The sequence below is a fragment of the Peromyscus eremicus genome, chromosome 22 (genome assembly GCF_949786415.1).
Source record: "Peromyscus eremicus chromosome 22, PerEre_H2_v1, whole genome shotgun sequence".
Lineage (NCBI taxonomy): Eukaryota > Metazoa > Chordata > Mammalia > Rodentia > Cricetidae > Peromyscus > Peromyscus eremicus.
This window is the reverse complement of record NC_081437.1, coordinates 23642153-23657082: the sequence shown is the minus strand read 5'-3', so window position 1 is coordinate 23657082 and position 14930 is coordinate 23642153. Positions and strand designations below refer to the sequence as shown.

Here is a 14930-nt window from a genome sequence, read left to right as displayed (position 1 = left end):
CGTCGTGGGCGGCAGGGTACCCTGCAGGCAGGAGTGTTGGATTTTCCTACTTTCCCAGAAATCTGAAAGTCAAGGCACTCTAGGAAGTCTGTTCCTAGTACCCTACCGAAGTCATCTTGCTTTGTGGGCGTAGCCCTAGTCCAAGCTGGTGGCTTTTACTAGCCTAGACAGTTACCTAAAGGGCTTCCCTCTGAGGATCTGGGGAAGTAGCAGACCAGTTGTACTCCTGGTGCTCCCACAGCCAGCGGCCCCTCCCCTCCAGCGCCCTGCCCCTCCAGCGCCCCCTCCCCTCCCCTCCAGAGCCCCTCCCCCCGAGCCCCCTCCCCTCCAGCGCCCCTTCCCCCCTCCCCCCTCCCCCCCTCCCCTGCAGAGCCCTCTCCCCCTCAGGTCCTTACCTCCGTGCACTGGCTCTGGTTGATGAAGAAGACACGGGCGAAGGGATCAGAGAGGCCACTGCTGTCAGCGGCAAAGAGGCTTCGGGCCTGATACATGTGGGCTCGGAGCTGGAAGGCCTGCTTCTCTGTGGGGAAGAACAGGTTGAGCCATGCCATCTGGGCCCCCCCATGGCCCTCTGGGGGTTCAAACTGGGAGAGTGGCCCACCCAGGACGAAGAGTCCTCACTCACTGGTGTAGACCAGGCTGATGGGCGGAAAGGAGTGCAGACCCAGGCCTTGGGCGGCCTTGACCTCCTCGAAGCCACAGGGCAGGCCACACAGGAAGTCCTTTCGCTGCTTACTGAGGCCCAGCCACAGGTAGAGCTCCAGCTTGGCCTGTACCGTCCAGCCTGCCGAGCCGAAGCCTCTTTTCCCTGGCAGCTAGGGGCAGGCTTGGGGTCACCAAGAGCCTGGTAACTTCCCGGGCTCACAGGGTAAGGTGGGGGGGGGGGACCCAGGGTGAAGCCTCAGGCAGGGTTAGACAAAGTTGGGCCTACCCCTTCACCGTAGGGATGTGGGGGTGAAAGACTAAGAAGAGGGATGGACAGATGGGGCCGGGTGGGCTCCGGACCTCTGCTGCTAGTTAAGGGCTCTACCTCCTCCTCTTAGGCTTGCCAGACTCGGTGGAGCCTCTACAGGAACCCACCTCACCCCACCCAAGTCCCATCCCCTGCAGCACCTTGAGGAAGAGGGTCTTGACTTTGGCACAGTCCTTGCCCAGTTCCTCTTCCACAATGGAGAAGAGCAGGTCTTTGGAGGGCACCCGGGCATAGGCGATGCGTTTGTTGTTGCTCATCATCCAGATGAACACATCTGGAATGCTGTGCTGGGGCTGCAGTAGAGAGAGAGAGCCAAGGGCACACGCCAGGGGGACCCAGCCTCAGTGTATAATGGTACCCTGAGCCTGATGCACCACACTCGGGAGAGCAGGAACCTGACTGAGGAGAAGCTGGGGGCTTGGAGGGGAAAGACCCTCATTCTTGGGTTTTCCTTTTTCTCCCGCTGAACTTGCTCCATCTTGTCCAGAGTGGCTATCTGAGCAACAGGATCCACCCAGGGTGTGGGCTTTCTGGCCAGCCCTTTTCTAGGCTGTCCCTGTCCTCTCGGCCACCCACCTCATCTGCCAGGAAGCGTAGCTTCTGCAGGAAGTTCTGGCACATCCTCAGCTTGTCCCGGACAGTGTGTCGCTTTACCTGAGCCCTCAGGTTCTTGGCCTGTTGTCCCATGCTCTCCTGGTGGGAAGAGTGTGGGTAGGAGGAACACTCAGCTTTCAGTGACAGCCTGAGCCACGACATCAGGAGCAGATGTCCCTGCTCATTGGCTTTTCTTGATCCCGGGGTCCAACAGTAACTCACCAGCTCCCTCATACAGGACTTGAGGCGCTCGCGGTCCAGCCTGGTGCGGGACGAGTGGCCCTGGTCCTTGTCCGAGAGGGAGAGGAAGCGGCTGTAGAGGGACCGGGGTAGGGAAGACCCAGGGCTTAGTCTCCTCTGCCCTGACCTGGCTGTAGTGTCCACTGTCCCACCCTGCCCTCCCTGTCCACCCTCTTACTGGCAGCCACAGCTCAGCTCCTCTAGCACACCCCGCAGGCGGCGCTCCGGGTAGGACTTCTCCGTTTTGATCATCTCCTGCACGTCATTCAGACCTTCTTCCTGTGAACCGGGGTTTCAAGTGCACTCTGGGCCCCAGCCCTCCTCATCCCAGATGTCAGTCCCATTCACCCCAGGAAAGAGGAACCTAGTAACGGGGGGGCCGTTCCATATGTATTATGAAGGAGCCAAGTTCCCAGGGCCTGTTTTAGACGTTAGGGATTCTTGGTTACTCATGGGTCCTCAGCTCCTCCAGGAAGAAGTATCCTGGGCTGGGACCATGGTGGGCTGAGCACGACCCCGGGCTGGAGAGAGGCCTTGTGCAGACTTGAAGCCTGCCCAGCTGCCTCTGAGAGCCCAGACCTAGAGGGTCAGACCCTTAGACTCTACTCCAGAGCACTGGGATCCTGTTGGGGGGGGGGTCCCCTTTCTCTATTTCAAGACAGCCTCTGGATAGACAGCCTGTGTTTTACAGGTGAGGCCCTCACACATGCCCATACTTCCAGATCCCACCACCCCCGCCTGGCCCTGACCAGCTTATCAGCTATGTGGTCCATGATGTTCGCATTGTAGAGACGGCGTCGCTGGTCAGGCCACCAGCTCTTGATGTAGATGCAGGGTTTGCGCTCCAGGTAGGGCAGGTGAAAGTAGTTCCTGGTGTGGGATGCAGAGGGGGGTTCAGGGGTGTCAAAGTCTAGGGCCCTGGGAGGTGAGGGCCAAGGCCGCTGGAGGCTGGGCGAGTGACCAGCCCACCTGTCTGTGATCTGGGGCCGCATAGGTGGGGTGGAAGACACTGAGGCCAGGTCCCCGCCTTCATCACCCTCATCGTCACTGGAGTTCTGAATCAGATCGACTTCTTCTTCATCCCCAGGCTCCTTCCTGGGCCGAGGCCGCGGGGGCCGTGACATGCCATCCACTTCATTGCCATAGTTTCCTAGACAAAGAGTGGCTTGTAAGAGGCCTACACCCCACCCTCCATCCAGTCCACATCTGTCTCTTGGAGAGGTAAAGGGCTCAGACACCATCCAGGGAAAGGTCTCACGTCGCCCCTAAGGGAGAGGTCTGATGTGAGTTGTGCCCAACTCAGAACATAGCCTGGATTTCTCCTCTCCTCTACTATGGGGTGGGGGTGGGGGGCTCCCCCTTCTTTCTTTTAATGTTCTAGCCCCAGTCTGTCTCTTTGGTGGAGTGATGGTTGACCTCTCTTAGAGTCAAGTACACTTTCAAGAACCAGATATGCTTCATGGGCATTTGAGGACAGTCGGGGAAACACGTCAGTGTTGTCCACTGTACTGGGTGGTTTTATGTGTCAACTTGACAGAAGCTAGAGCCATCAGAGGAAGGAGCCTCCGCTGATGAAATGCTACCTTGAGATCCAGCTGTAAGGCATTTTCTCATTTAGTGATCAATGGGGGAGGGCCCAGCCCATGGTGAGTGGGGCCATCCCTGGGCTGGTGGTCCTGGGTTCTATAAGAAAGCAGGCTGAGCAAGCCATGGAGAGCAAGTCAGTAAGCAGCACTCCTCCATGGCCTCTGCATCAGCTCCTGCCTCCAGGTTCCTGCCCTGTTTGAGTTCCTGTCCTGACTTCCTTCAGTAGGAACAGCAATATGGAAGTGTAAGCCAAATAAACCCTTTCCTCACTAGCTTGCTTTATTATGGTCATGGTATTTTGTCACAGCAATAGAAACCCTAAGACACCCACTCTTTGTAGCCTAGGGCACGGGGTCAACGGTGACAACCCCAAACCTGAAACTCTCCACATGATCCCAGCAGCACTCACCAATGGTCACTTCAAAGGTAACTGGTTTGTCCCCGTTTTTCCGGTCAATCATCGAGGCTTCCAAGAAGGCTCCAAATAGAAAAAATTCTTCCATTCTTCCTGTGCAGCTCTGTGGGGGAGCAGTTAAAATCTGCATTGAGTTTTAGTGGGGTAACAGGCCTGGGTCAGGTTCCTAATGTCACAGAAAGGCTCTCAGCTGACAGTTGGGGTGTGTCCTATTCAGCTTTGGGGGTAGGAAGTCTGGACTCAAGCCCCCAGCCTAGCTGTCCTTGAGAGGATGTCTAGCTCTGTAGACACAAGGATAGCCATGGGGACACCATCTTGGTTGCTGGTGGCTATAACAGGATCTCTGGGTAGAGCACAGGTCAACAGTAGCTGAGGACTGAGGACTTGCAAAAGGGCCAGAGGAGGGCCTCTGAGTTGACAGGGCAACAAGAGGGAAAAACCAGAACTCAGCTGGCATGTTGAGGAAGAGGACTCAGTGAGGGATCGTGTCACAGCACAGGCTTGCCCTCACCTCCAAGACAGGCGTGGCCTGTTCCACCTGCACTTCCGTGGAGCTGGTGAGCTCTGGGTTGGAGGTGTCCAGGATCTCCACAGCCAGTCCCAGCATGAGGCGGGCTCGGAAGGACACACCCTCCCCCAGGCCCTCATTCAGGTCCTGGTGTTCGTCCAGCAGTGTGTAGTTGCGTGTGGAGCCATACATGTTCACCCAGGCTGGGCCAAGCGTGGGCAGGAAGCCTGCGGCCATGAGGGGGAGGTAGAAAGACTGTGTCGCATCCAAGGCTCACTCAGGATGCAGGGATCTTTGTGGACTGCTGGGTACCAAGCTCAAGGCTATTGGGTCCCAGGCAGGTATGGGGCAGTTTGCTTTTTCATGCCTATATACTGTGCCTTCTGGTGTCTTATTCTCTGCAGGGGCCTTGGTGAGGTGTGTGGGAGAGAAAGCCAGACTCCTGTTTCCCACAGCTGTAGGCACCACCTTTGGACAGGCGCCACTTCCTACACTCCACAGCATGGATCCTCAGTTTTTGTTTCGTTTCTGGATGTAGGATGTACACATATCCTGCCCCTCCTGCTTAGGAGACCTTCCCTCCTCTCTGTGTTCTCTTGGTTATTCACGGGCCCTCAGCTCCTTCAGGGAGAAGCACTCTGGGCTGTGATCATGGTGGGTTGAACAGGACCTGGGGCTGGAGAGCAGCCTCATTCTCTGTCACCAGCTACTTCTCTCAGGCTTAGGATTTGTTGGGCCTCATCCAACAAATTTTGCCTTATGTGAATCTAATTCGTCCTTATGCCTTGTCTTTCCTTTCTTTCTCTCTCTCTCTCTCTCTCTCTCTCTCTCTCTCTCTCTCCCTCCCTCCCTCCCTCCCTCCCTCCCTCCCTCTCTCTCTCTCTCTCTCTCTCTCCTCTCTCTCTCTCTCTCTCTCTCTCTCTTCTTTTTTTTGCCAGAATCTGAATGTGGGCACACACCTTTAATCCTAGCAGGTGGATATCTGTTAAATTCAAGGCCAGCCTGGTCTATATAAGACAAATGAACAAACAAAACGTGTGCGCGTGTGCGCGTGTGCGCATCCTCCCTTTCCTCCAGGGAGGGGCTACAGATAAGATCCTTAAAAGCCCTGTCTGGCTGAGGTCCAGGGGTGGTGGAAGGGGCTTCATTTACCCTTTCCATCATGCCCCATTCCCACCCCCCGATACATCCACGCTCTGCCGCTGACCTTTGTCCCCGTCGTTGGAAATCTTGCGCAGGTCAATGAAGTGGGTGCCGATGGCCACGTCATTGACCTTGTCGGAGTCTCGGATCTGCACCTTCATGCGTTTGCAGAGTGGGGGGAACAGGTCTGTAAAGACGACCTGCTCGTTCCACAGCGGCTCATAGCTGCTCTTCTGCACCGATGTTTTGCCCTGGTGAGACGAAGTCACGGCTAGTGTGTGCCGCGTTGGCGCACGCGTCCCCCGCTGGAGGTTCCCGACGTCTCCTGCTTTGCCCCTCCCTCCCACCCACCACCTGTACTTGAAGCTCATCATGCCCTCCTCCAGCATCTCCATCCTCAGTACCTTCTGGCCAGCGAAGAAGACTTGCACGTAGGGGTCTACCAGGTCCTTGTTCTCGCCGATGAAGGCCTTCTTCACGTTGGCCATGAGGCTTGTGTTCATCCGGGGCAGTCCCTCCGCTCGGTAAATTTTCACATAGAACCGGGCCCACTGACGTTCCGCGGGCACGCCTTCGGGGAGCAGCAGGTTCCTGTGAGCACAGGCAGCACATCATGTCCACCTTGGGACCAGGCTTAGAGAATCCTCTTTGCATCTTAGGTCCTTAGCCCGAGAGCTATGCAAGGGTTATGACAGGTGGAGAGGATGGGGGTCAGGGAGATGAGGGGTATGACAGGTGGAGAGGATGGGGGTCAGGGAGATGAGGGGTATGACAGGTGGAGAGGATGGGGGTCAGGGAGATGAGGGGTATGACAGGTGGAGAGGATGGGGGTCAGGAGACAAGACAAAGCAAGGGCATGCTTGTACATGTCTGTCTCTCTGTCTCTGTCTGTCTGTCTGTCTGTCTGTCTGTCTCTCTCTCTCTCTCTCTCTCTCTCTCTCTCTCTCTCTCTCTCACACACACACACGTGTGCACACACCCCATCTTAGCAGCGATATCCCCCTGGGGCCTGGCATGATCTGTGAAGGACAGCTTTAGAGGACCCAGACTCAGATTAAAGACACTAATTCGTGGTGCCTATCCACTTTTAGGGTTCTGGGAAAGGCTTCCCATCTCATCCAGATTCAGTTTCTTCTGCATTAAGGTGGCAATGCTATTAATAGCCGCTTCTCAGAAGAGCAACACATAGGTTACAGTGTGTGAGCGCTTTGTAAACTGTTGTAGAGGATGCTCATCATGGCGTCAACTTTCAAATCTCTGTGCCACCTTTCTCCCCGAGACAAAAACCTCCCAGGCGCTGGTCTCTCCCCGCCCATGGGAGACCAGGCTCACTGGCTCCCAGCACATTTTGAGAGTCCAGACAATGTCCTGGAGTGTTTCTTAGCCACCATCTGCTGCCTGAGATACACTGCATGCCATCTCTCTGCTGTCCTGCAACATGGCACTGGAACCCTTGGGCCCTGGCAGCAGTAGAACCTCCTAGTTGCCAGCATCGCCTGCTTCCAGCAGCTTTCTCCGTTGGAAGTCTGGATGTCAAAGCACTGCCCTCTATTAACCCCAGCGGCCACACCGGGGAGACTGGCATGCGCGCGGAGGGGATCATGGAAGTAAGAGGGTCATGGCAGGAACTCTGGGTTCAGGCCACTTCAGGAGCTTCCTTTTGGGGGAAGGAGGGCTTGTGTGCAGGTCTCTAGGGGAGATGGGGGCCTCACCCCTCAATGTCATCCTCCTCGGTCTCGTTGGCCTTGTGGGGTGTCTTGATGTTGTCTCCCTTGCCCACCACGGCGACATCACACTTTACGTAGCCCTTCAGCCCGGCAGAGATGTCATCGGGGTCCGACAGGATGGCCCACTTGTGATGGAACTGGTGTTCTGCAGTGGTGAGGAGGGGCATCACACCCGTCATCCCCATCCCCATCCCAAGCCAGGCCATGGGACATGCCTGCTAGACCTTGCAAGTTCAAGGCTGCTGGCCCAGGAGACTTGGGGCCACAGCTCTCCTTGCATCCACGCGATGAAGACAGAGGGCCTCTGTAGCTACAGGGCTGGGCAGCGCCCCACCCAGGAGCGTAGTTCAGGACTCCAAGTTGCTTCCAAGTCAGTTTCTGAGTTTGTGGTCTCCCCCCTGCTCCCTGCTACAGCTGCTCCCACACCTGCCAGACAGGTTTTACTAAAATAGAGGCTCCTTATCATGTCCCCCCCTTCCGGCCCTTCTGAGTTCTGCTGTGTCTTGAAGCCCAGAGGTTTGGCAAGGGAGTCCTGATACTCTTCCCTCTTGGTTCCACCACCCCAGGGCTGTCCAGGCAAAGGGCTCACTGCTTCTTGAGCCCACATCCCGCCAGACTCTAGGCCACCGTGTCTGTTCCAAATGTCCTCACCTTCTTTCCCCTCGTTTAGCCGGAAAACTACTCATTTTGTCCAAGCAAGGGTCTCCTCTTCCATGCAGCCTCCTCTGACTACTTCAGAGGATGGGCTTTGACCTCTGGGTGCTCTCAGGGCCCCATGTCCTTGCCCCCCCACCTCACTGTACATCAATACACTGCCTGTCTCCATGTTTAGACAGAAACAGAGATTAGTAGTGTGCCTCCCCCGTGTCCCCAGGACACAGGACAAGTGTCAACCAAGGAGGCATTTTAGGAAGATCTGCCTCACCGGGTTCATTTTAAAGCTAGTGAGCAGGTACCAGGTGCGGGTACCTTCTTCTTCTTCTTTTTTTTTTTTTTTGGTTTTGGTTTTGGTTTTTCGAGACAGGGTTTCTCTGTGTAGCTTTGTGCCTTTCCTGGGACTCACTTGGTAGCCCAGGCTGGCCTCGAACTCACAGAGATCCACCTGGCTCTGCCTCCCGAGTGCTGGGATTAAAGGCGTGCGCCACCACCGCCCAGCGTGGGTACCTTCTTAATCGTTTCCTGCAGATAATGAAACCTCCAAGGGCTCAGAACTGTCACCCCACTTCCTTTTTCACTTGCGTCCTCCAAGGTCCTGACCCCAGTGGGACCCTTGAGGTGAGGTTGAGGCAGGGAGCAGAATCCAGGCTGTGTGTGTGTCCCCTGGCCCGGCTGTCAAGAGAGCTAAAGCCATGGCAGTGTCAAGTGAGGTTCAAGGTTGATGAGAGGCCAGGAAGCCTTAGTGCTTGGCGTCACTGGAGTCCTTCTGCTGGGGACTTCCAGCTGGTGGCCTCAGGAAGAGAGTGCCGTATATCCCCAGAACCTCCTGGTTCTGAGCAGAGAGAGGTAGGAAGGGTAGCCCGATGGCTAGTGGGACGGACAGAGCTGAGTGTGGGTGCCTGCTGGCCTTGGGGATGTATGGGCAGAAGGTGCGCGGATACATGGGTAGCAGGAGCCGTTAGGCTGTGGACGAAGGAGTGGATGTTTGTATGGACGGGTAAACTGGCAGGCGTGTATGAGGTTGAGTGAAATGGGAGGAGGGGGGATTTAATATGGAAAGAATAAGATTCGGGTAATACAAAATCTACCTTTAAACCTCACAGTGATTGGAAAACGAACCTGAAAACCTGGGTGAAGATTATAGGTGATAAATACAGATGACAGGTTTGGCTCAGACATACATGGAATAGTTGTCTAAAATACAGGTGGCAAGGATCCCACTTTTAGCCTGATGGCTATCAGGGGAGCAGCTGAGGGGCAGCCCTGTGGGGGTACACACTGGGTTTATGGCCTCTGAAGTTCTTCTCAGGTTGGATGCTGCAATCTCCAGCTGGAGATGTAAGAAAACCAGGAGACCCGCTCCAGGCTTCGCTTCTGCCTGGCTCTCACATCTGTGGTTCAGGAGGGAAGGCTATAAAAAAGCCCGCCACTCTGGCCTCTGTGACCACAACCCATCTCCGGCAGAGGGCAGCAGCGAGCAAGTTCCTGAACTTTGGAGAGACGTTTAAAAGCCAAGCCATGCCTCTGTGAGGGCACCAGGCTCAGAGGCAGACCCCGCAGGAGCAGCAAGTCTGGGAATGGGTTACCCTGGTGGAAAAGCTGTGCTGAAGACCCATGAAGGCCTGAGCTCAAGTTCTATCTGCCACCCCGGTAGTTTTGAACTAGCAATTTAAGTTTGAAGAGTCTGTTTCCTTACTGTCAGGTGGGAACAACGGTGTCTATACGGATTGGGAAGTTAGACCCGCTGGAATGTGTCTGGCCCAGTGTCTGAACCTACCAACCTCCTCTGTAACAGCAGCATTTTCTCAACCAGAACTCAGTCACCGGGGGTGCATATTAAGATCTCCACCGGAGAGCTGGAGAGATGGCTCAGAGGTTAAGAGCACCGATTTATCTTCCAGAGATCCTGAGTTCAATTCCCAGCACCCATATGGTGGCTCACAACCATCTGTAATGAGATCTGGTGCCCTCTTCTGTGTACATAATAAATAAATAAATCTTAAACAACAACAACAACAACAACAAAAAAGAACAAACAAACAAACCACAACCACCTGGTGGGTCTCTGTGAGTTTGAGGCCAGCCTGGTCTCTCTCTCTCTTTTTTTTTTTTTTTTTTTTTCCGAGACAGGGTTTCTCTGTGTAGCTTTGCACCTTTCCTGGAACTCACTCTGTAGCCCAGGCTGGCCTCGAATTTACAAAGATCTGCCTGGCTCTGCCTCCCGAGTGCTGGGATTAAAGGCGTGCGCCACCACCGCCTGGCCAGCCTGGTCTCCAAAGCGAGTTCCAGGAAAGGCACAAAGCTACACAGAGAAACCCTGTCTCGAAAAACCAAAAAAAAAAAAAAAAGATCTCCACTGGCTTTCCACCCTCCCCTTTATCTTGGCCGAGGGCCTGCTGATGCTCAGCCTAGAGAAGAGCTCATCTCCAGAGATGCTGGCAGCAGCACTCAAACCTATGGACCATGGCCGAGCATGTTTCCTGGGAAGCAATGTAGTCCTTACCTGGAGGCCCCAAGCCTGTGTGGGGCAGTGGAGAGGCCTGGGTACCAGGGAATCAAGCACTCCCTCTTACATGGGGTAAGTCCCCTCATCAATTTGGGCCTGTCAGCCTACCTTTCTTTCCATGAATCCGAGTTAGAGAACTTGCTATATAGCTAAGGATGACCTTGAACTTCTGATTCTCTGGCCTCTACCTCCCAAGGGCTGGAATTATAGTTGTGTACCACCACACCTGGTTTATATAGTGCTGAGGATTTAACTCACCCCTTTGGGTATATCAGGCAAGTACTCCATTAACTGACTTACACCCCCAGTCTACCTGTCTGCCTTAACAGGTAGCCAACTAGATGCTTGAACGCTTCATACATCTGGAATGTTTTGATCTATGAGTTCATGTGAGCACTCCTAGATACTAGATTCACATTTCCTGATGTAAGCCACTGTCACAGTGGGCACCAGCTGAGTGTTATTAGGCTATAAGAAAGAGCTGACTCTTTCACCTACTTGTTAGCATCACCTCCAAGGCCCCTACCCCATTTCTTCTTCCTCATTGGCATCTCTGTAAAGTGGGAAGGGATGTTAGTGTGTGTCCATCTACTTTGTGAGGGTCAAACGTGACATGGTAGAATGAGATGGTATTGTCACCATCAAAGGGTTTCTTCTAAGCGGTTTCATTTCAGGGACATGGATATCCCCAACTTGGCCACGTAATGACAAGCCTCCTAGACCATCACTTGAGGTGCCCTTGCCAACTCCACACAGTGCTGGCTATAGATACCTGTGGAATGATGAATCAGACACAGCCCCCCCCCCCCATGGCTGTTCCTCAGGGGACCTGGGTCCCTTGTGAAAAGTGTTTTCAGAGCCCAGAGTCCCCCAAAGTTGCTGTCTTACACTTGCCATCCACTGTCACATTTAGATTGGACGGTGTGACTTTATGGGGGCTCTGAAACACATGCCTTGGTACTCTCTACCTAGCTGATTGGCTGGGTCAAACGCTGGCACATCTGTGAGCCTCAGACCTCTTAACTACCAGAAGGGGTGACAGGGACTTTGTAAGGCAGGGTTGTTTCCTTTCGTTTTGTTTTCGCTCAGCAGGTGCCAGCCAGAGGCAGTGGGTGGGCATGGCCCCTCCCAGGCCTCTCATTGTCCTCGATATAACTGTTCTCCTAGGACACAGAAGTGATGCTCTCTCGTGCCACAGGTATTGAAGCTGCCTCTCTGTACTACTATTCCCAGATCCCTTGTCGCCATAATGACCAAGCAACTATCAGACATGGTACATGTGGCCCATACATCTGCGTGTAGAGTACACACCACTTCCCTGCCACCCCCATGGCTGCGTACTAATGGCCAGTGGATTGTGTCTGGGCTCTTTGATGGATGAGCTAGGAACCAACATAGCAGGAAGGACTCCATATGTTGCTTCTGGCAATGCATGCACCAGTCCATTCTTAGGGGGTTACTCACCAGGCTGGGAGTACACGGTCCCCACATCCATTTTGAAGGAGCCCACCAGGGTGCCACTTCGAAGCAGGTTCTTTGAGTGGATCACCTTCCGGGCAGAACCACCAGCAGCCAGTTAGGCTGGGTGACGAGAAGTCTTTGGGGGGAGGCGGGGGCAGGGGCAGGGGTAGGGGTAGGGCCCACTAGTGATAGTGTTAATGCCGTCTTTCTCAGGACCCACGTTTCATAGTAAAGTGGGAAGGTATTTGGCAGGGGCCAGGCTGGTATGTTCATAAGAGCATCAGCCCCTCCCCCCACTGCTGTCATGTATTCATGAGTAGGTTTTACACTCTGGCAAGAGGGGGCCATATCCATTCCCTGCTACCCTTTGTCCAGGTGTGCGTCCAGCTGTGTGTCCAGGCACAGGACTGCTGTGTTATGAACAGCATGTTACAGGGGCACGTTACATGTTATGAACCAGCTGAAGGGGGCAAGAGGGGGCCAATATCCATTCCCTGCTACCCTTTGTCCAGCTGTGCATCCAGGCACAGGACTGCTGTGTTATGAACAGCATGTTACGGGGCTGTGCAGAGATCCAGCGTAAGTCCTGCTGGCGGCAGCTGCTCTCTCCACTCACCGAGATCTTGATGATCTTGTCAAACATGACGTCAGGAGAGACATGGAAGTCGAAGACGAAATACTAGAGGGGAGGAAGGACCCAGAGTGATGTCACTGCGGGCCCCTCCCTCCGAGCAGTGCCTGCCTATATCCCACCATGTCCCCCTTGAGTCTCAAAGCTCACATGAGCAGTGGTGCGGACCCACTGGGTTCTGAGAGTCTGAATGGGTGAGAAGTAGAGCCCCATCTCCTAGGTTGCGTCCTCTACTCCCAGGGGGTGGAACAATCTACTCACTACCCGTGTTCACGCTGCAGGCTGCCTACCACATTTGTAGATGATATCACGCTCCAATGTCAAAAAAAATTGAGCACCCCTGATTGTGTGCTGTGTGTGGACGAGTCCTGACCAAGGGGCCAGGAAACCTGCGCTCTAAGCCATTTTTGCCCCTTTCTAGTTGTATAGACATATACACGTGTTCTTTGGCTTGTCCCCCAGAGGGCTGTAAAATAGGGGTATGGACACTGACTGCCATGTCACGGAACCAAGCAGGCTATTAACCATGAGATACACTATGGTGTGAAGGCTGTACGGATAACTACAAAACCTCAGCGCTGCCTGGGAGATGCACCCCAACCTAAGAAGTGTTAAAAGGTAAAACACAGGGAGTTTCAGAACGATGCACTTGGGTTAAGACGACACTTCCTTAGCCCTGAGAGAGAAACACTGCTTTGTGAACTGTTCTCTTCGGCTGTGAGCCTCCAGGCTCACAGTCCCCATCCTTGACCTTGGGTGCGTTGGGATGAGGTTAGGGTGTGGGCAGTGAGCACAGGGACTACTGCTTTGATGCACTTGTGGGCGGGGCAAAGAAGGCAACATTACCAGAGGGCTTTGGTTAGAGCAAATGTCCCAAGAGCGGGTATTTCTCGATGTAGTCAATAGTCCTGGTCAATAGCCTGCTGATGATACCCCATCTGACAGTTAACTCAAGCACTGTGGGCAGGGCTGTCTATAAAGACAGTGACATTCAGCTGTTACTGCTGGACCCATCACTTCTTTGTGTTTACCCTTGTGCTAGGGGGACAATGACCATGCTGTCCTACTCCAGGGGCATGACCACACAGAGACAGGTATGGTTATAAAATCAAAATGACAGCTCTCAGTGGTAGTGGCATTTGCTCCGCCCATGACCTTGGGCTATGGAGGCCAAAGGAGGCGGCGCTTCCTGCCGTTGTATGTGACCTCTTAAAAGGTAAGGGAGAAGGGTCACGAGTCAGAACAGAGGGTGACTTCAGCTATTTACTCAGTTCTGTATTCGTGAGGGTATTTCCTCAAGTTATATCTTAATAAATCCCTATTACCCATTAAATAGACTCACATGGCTTGGTCATACCAGGATAAAAATAAATTAAGGGGCTGGAGAGATGGCTCAGTGGTTAAGAGCACTGGCTGCTCTTCCAGAGGTCCTAAGTCAATTCCCAGCAACCATATGGTGGCTCACAATCATCTATAATGAGATCTGGCGCCCTCTAGTGGTGCACAGGCAGAACACTGTATACATAATAAATAAATAAATATTTAAAAAAATAAATTAAAAAAGAAAAAAAGGAAGCAGGAAGCACCGCCTCCTTCAGGCCCTATAGTCCAAGGTCACGGGCGGAGCAGATACCAGTCCACTCAGTTGTGCACTTGGTAAGGGCACAATAAATGTTAACTGGTGTGCGCGGCTGGTAAGTCTTGGGGTGCTGGCTGGGGTGAGGGTCTGCAGCTCTGGAGTTGGATTTGGGAAGGAACCGTCAGCACGAGGATGGTGACAGAGCTGTGGGAATGGAGGAGACACCTGAGAGAAACACAAGAGGAGTAGGCTGCCCAGAAGAGGGCTCAGGGCTCTAGGAAGCGACAGACTTTCTCGGTGAGTTGAGAAAGCCATGGCAAGTTAGGAAGCTGGGGAGAAGGTTCTGGAGAGACCACGGAGCAGGAGGGTGTCACGAGAGCTCCTGGGAAGGAGGAACGAGATGAAGAATGTGACCGAGAGTGAGAGGGTGGGGACAGCTCCCACATCTTCTGTGAATGGAGGCGCTCAGAGGAGATAGATGGCTGGAGGTCCAGCTGGAAGTGGAGAAAAGCCACATTTAGGTGATGGGTGACAGACTCCAGGTCCCTGTCCTTGGGTATCCATGAGGTGTCCTGGCTGTGTTTACAACACTCTGCCACGTGGGCAAGAGAGAAGGAAAGAGCCAGAAAAAAGGCAAAGACAGGATTGGGGTCTCGGTACAATGCTGGGTCCTTTGGGTTGAAGAAACGGGAGGGTCCAGGGCAAAGGTGATAGGTGGGCATTGGGAGAGAGAGGAGCAGTGGCCACAGGCTGGCCAGGTAGACCACATGTGCACATAGCAAAGGGGCTTTGTGTTGGTCCACGTGTGGCCAGGCTATCATGGGAGGACAAAAGTCACCAGCCTCTCTTCCCAGGCAGGCTCAAAGCTATGCTGATGAGCTGCCAGGCCATAAGAACTGGACCAGGCCC

The 14930-nt window shown here is 54.0% G+C and overlaps 1 protein-coding gene and 1 long non-coding RNA gene across 6 annotated transcripts in view; one reads left to right on the top strand and one right to left on the bottom strand.

Annotated features, from left to right (window-relative positions):
• Nucleotides 1–14930, bottom strand: part of Otof (otoferlin) — a 99896-nt gene that overhangs the window by 15606 nt on the left and 69360 nt on the right. For all 5 annotated transcript variants that reach the window (XM_059248365.1, XM_059248364.1, XM_059248367.1 and 2 more), the window contains 15 exons: nt 12428–12490; nt 11815–11899; nt 7173–7332; nt 5865–6051; nt 5525–5711; nt 4321–4544; nt 3804–3912; nt 2777–2957; nt 2557–2677; nt 1986–2086; nt 1790–1880; nt 1550–1666; nt 1114–1266; nt 626–815; nt 396–520 (listed from right to left, as the gene is read on the bottom strand). In XM_059248365.1, coding sequence (XP_059104348.1) covers nt 396–520; nt 626–815; nt 1114–1266; nt 1550–1666; nt 1790–1880; nt 1986–2086; nt 2557–2677; nt 2777–2957; nt 3804–3912; nt 4321–4544; nt 5525–5711; nt 5865–6051; nt 7173–7332; nt 11815–11899; nt 12428–12490 — 2094 coding nt within the window. The remainder of the gene's footprint in view (nt 1–395; nt 521–625; nt 816–1113; nt 1267–1549; nt 1667–1789; nt 1881–1985; nt 2087–2556; nt 2678–2776; nt 2958–3803; nt 3913–4320; nt 4545–5524; nt 5712–5864; nt 6052–7172; nt 7333–11814; nt 11900–12427; nt 12491–14930) is intronic.
• On the top strand, nt 407–5096 carry LOC131897443 (uncharacterized). The gene is made up of 5 exons (XR_009375686.1): nt 407–2655; nt 2895–3028; nt 3345–3404; nt 3740–3820; nt 4722–5096. It is a non-coding gene; the product is annotated as an uncharacterized LOC131897443 (long non-coding RNA).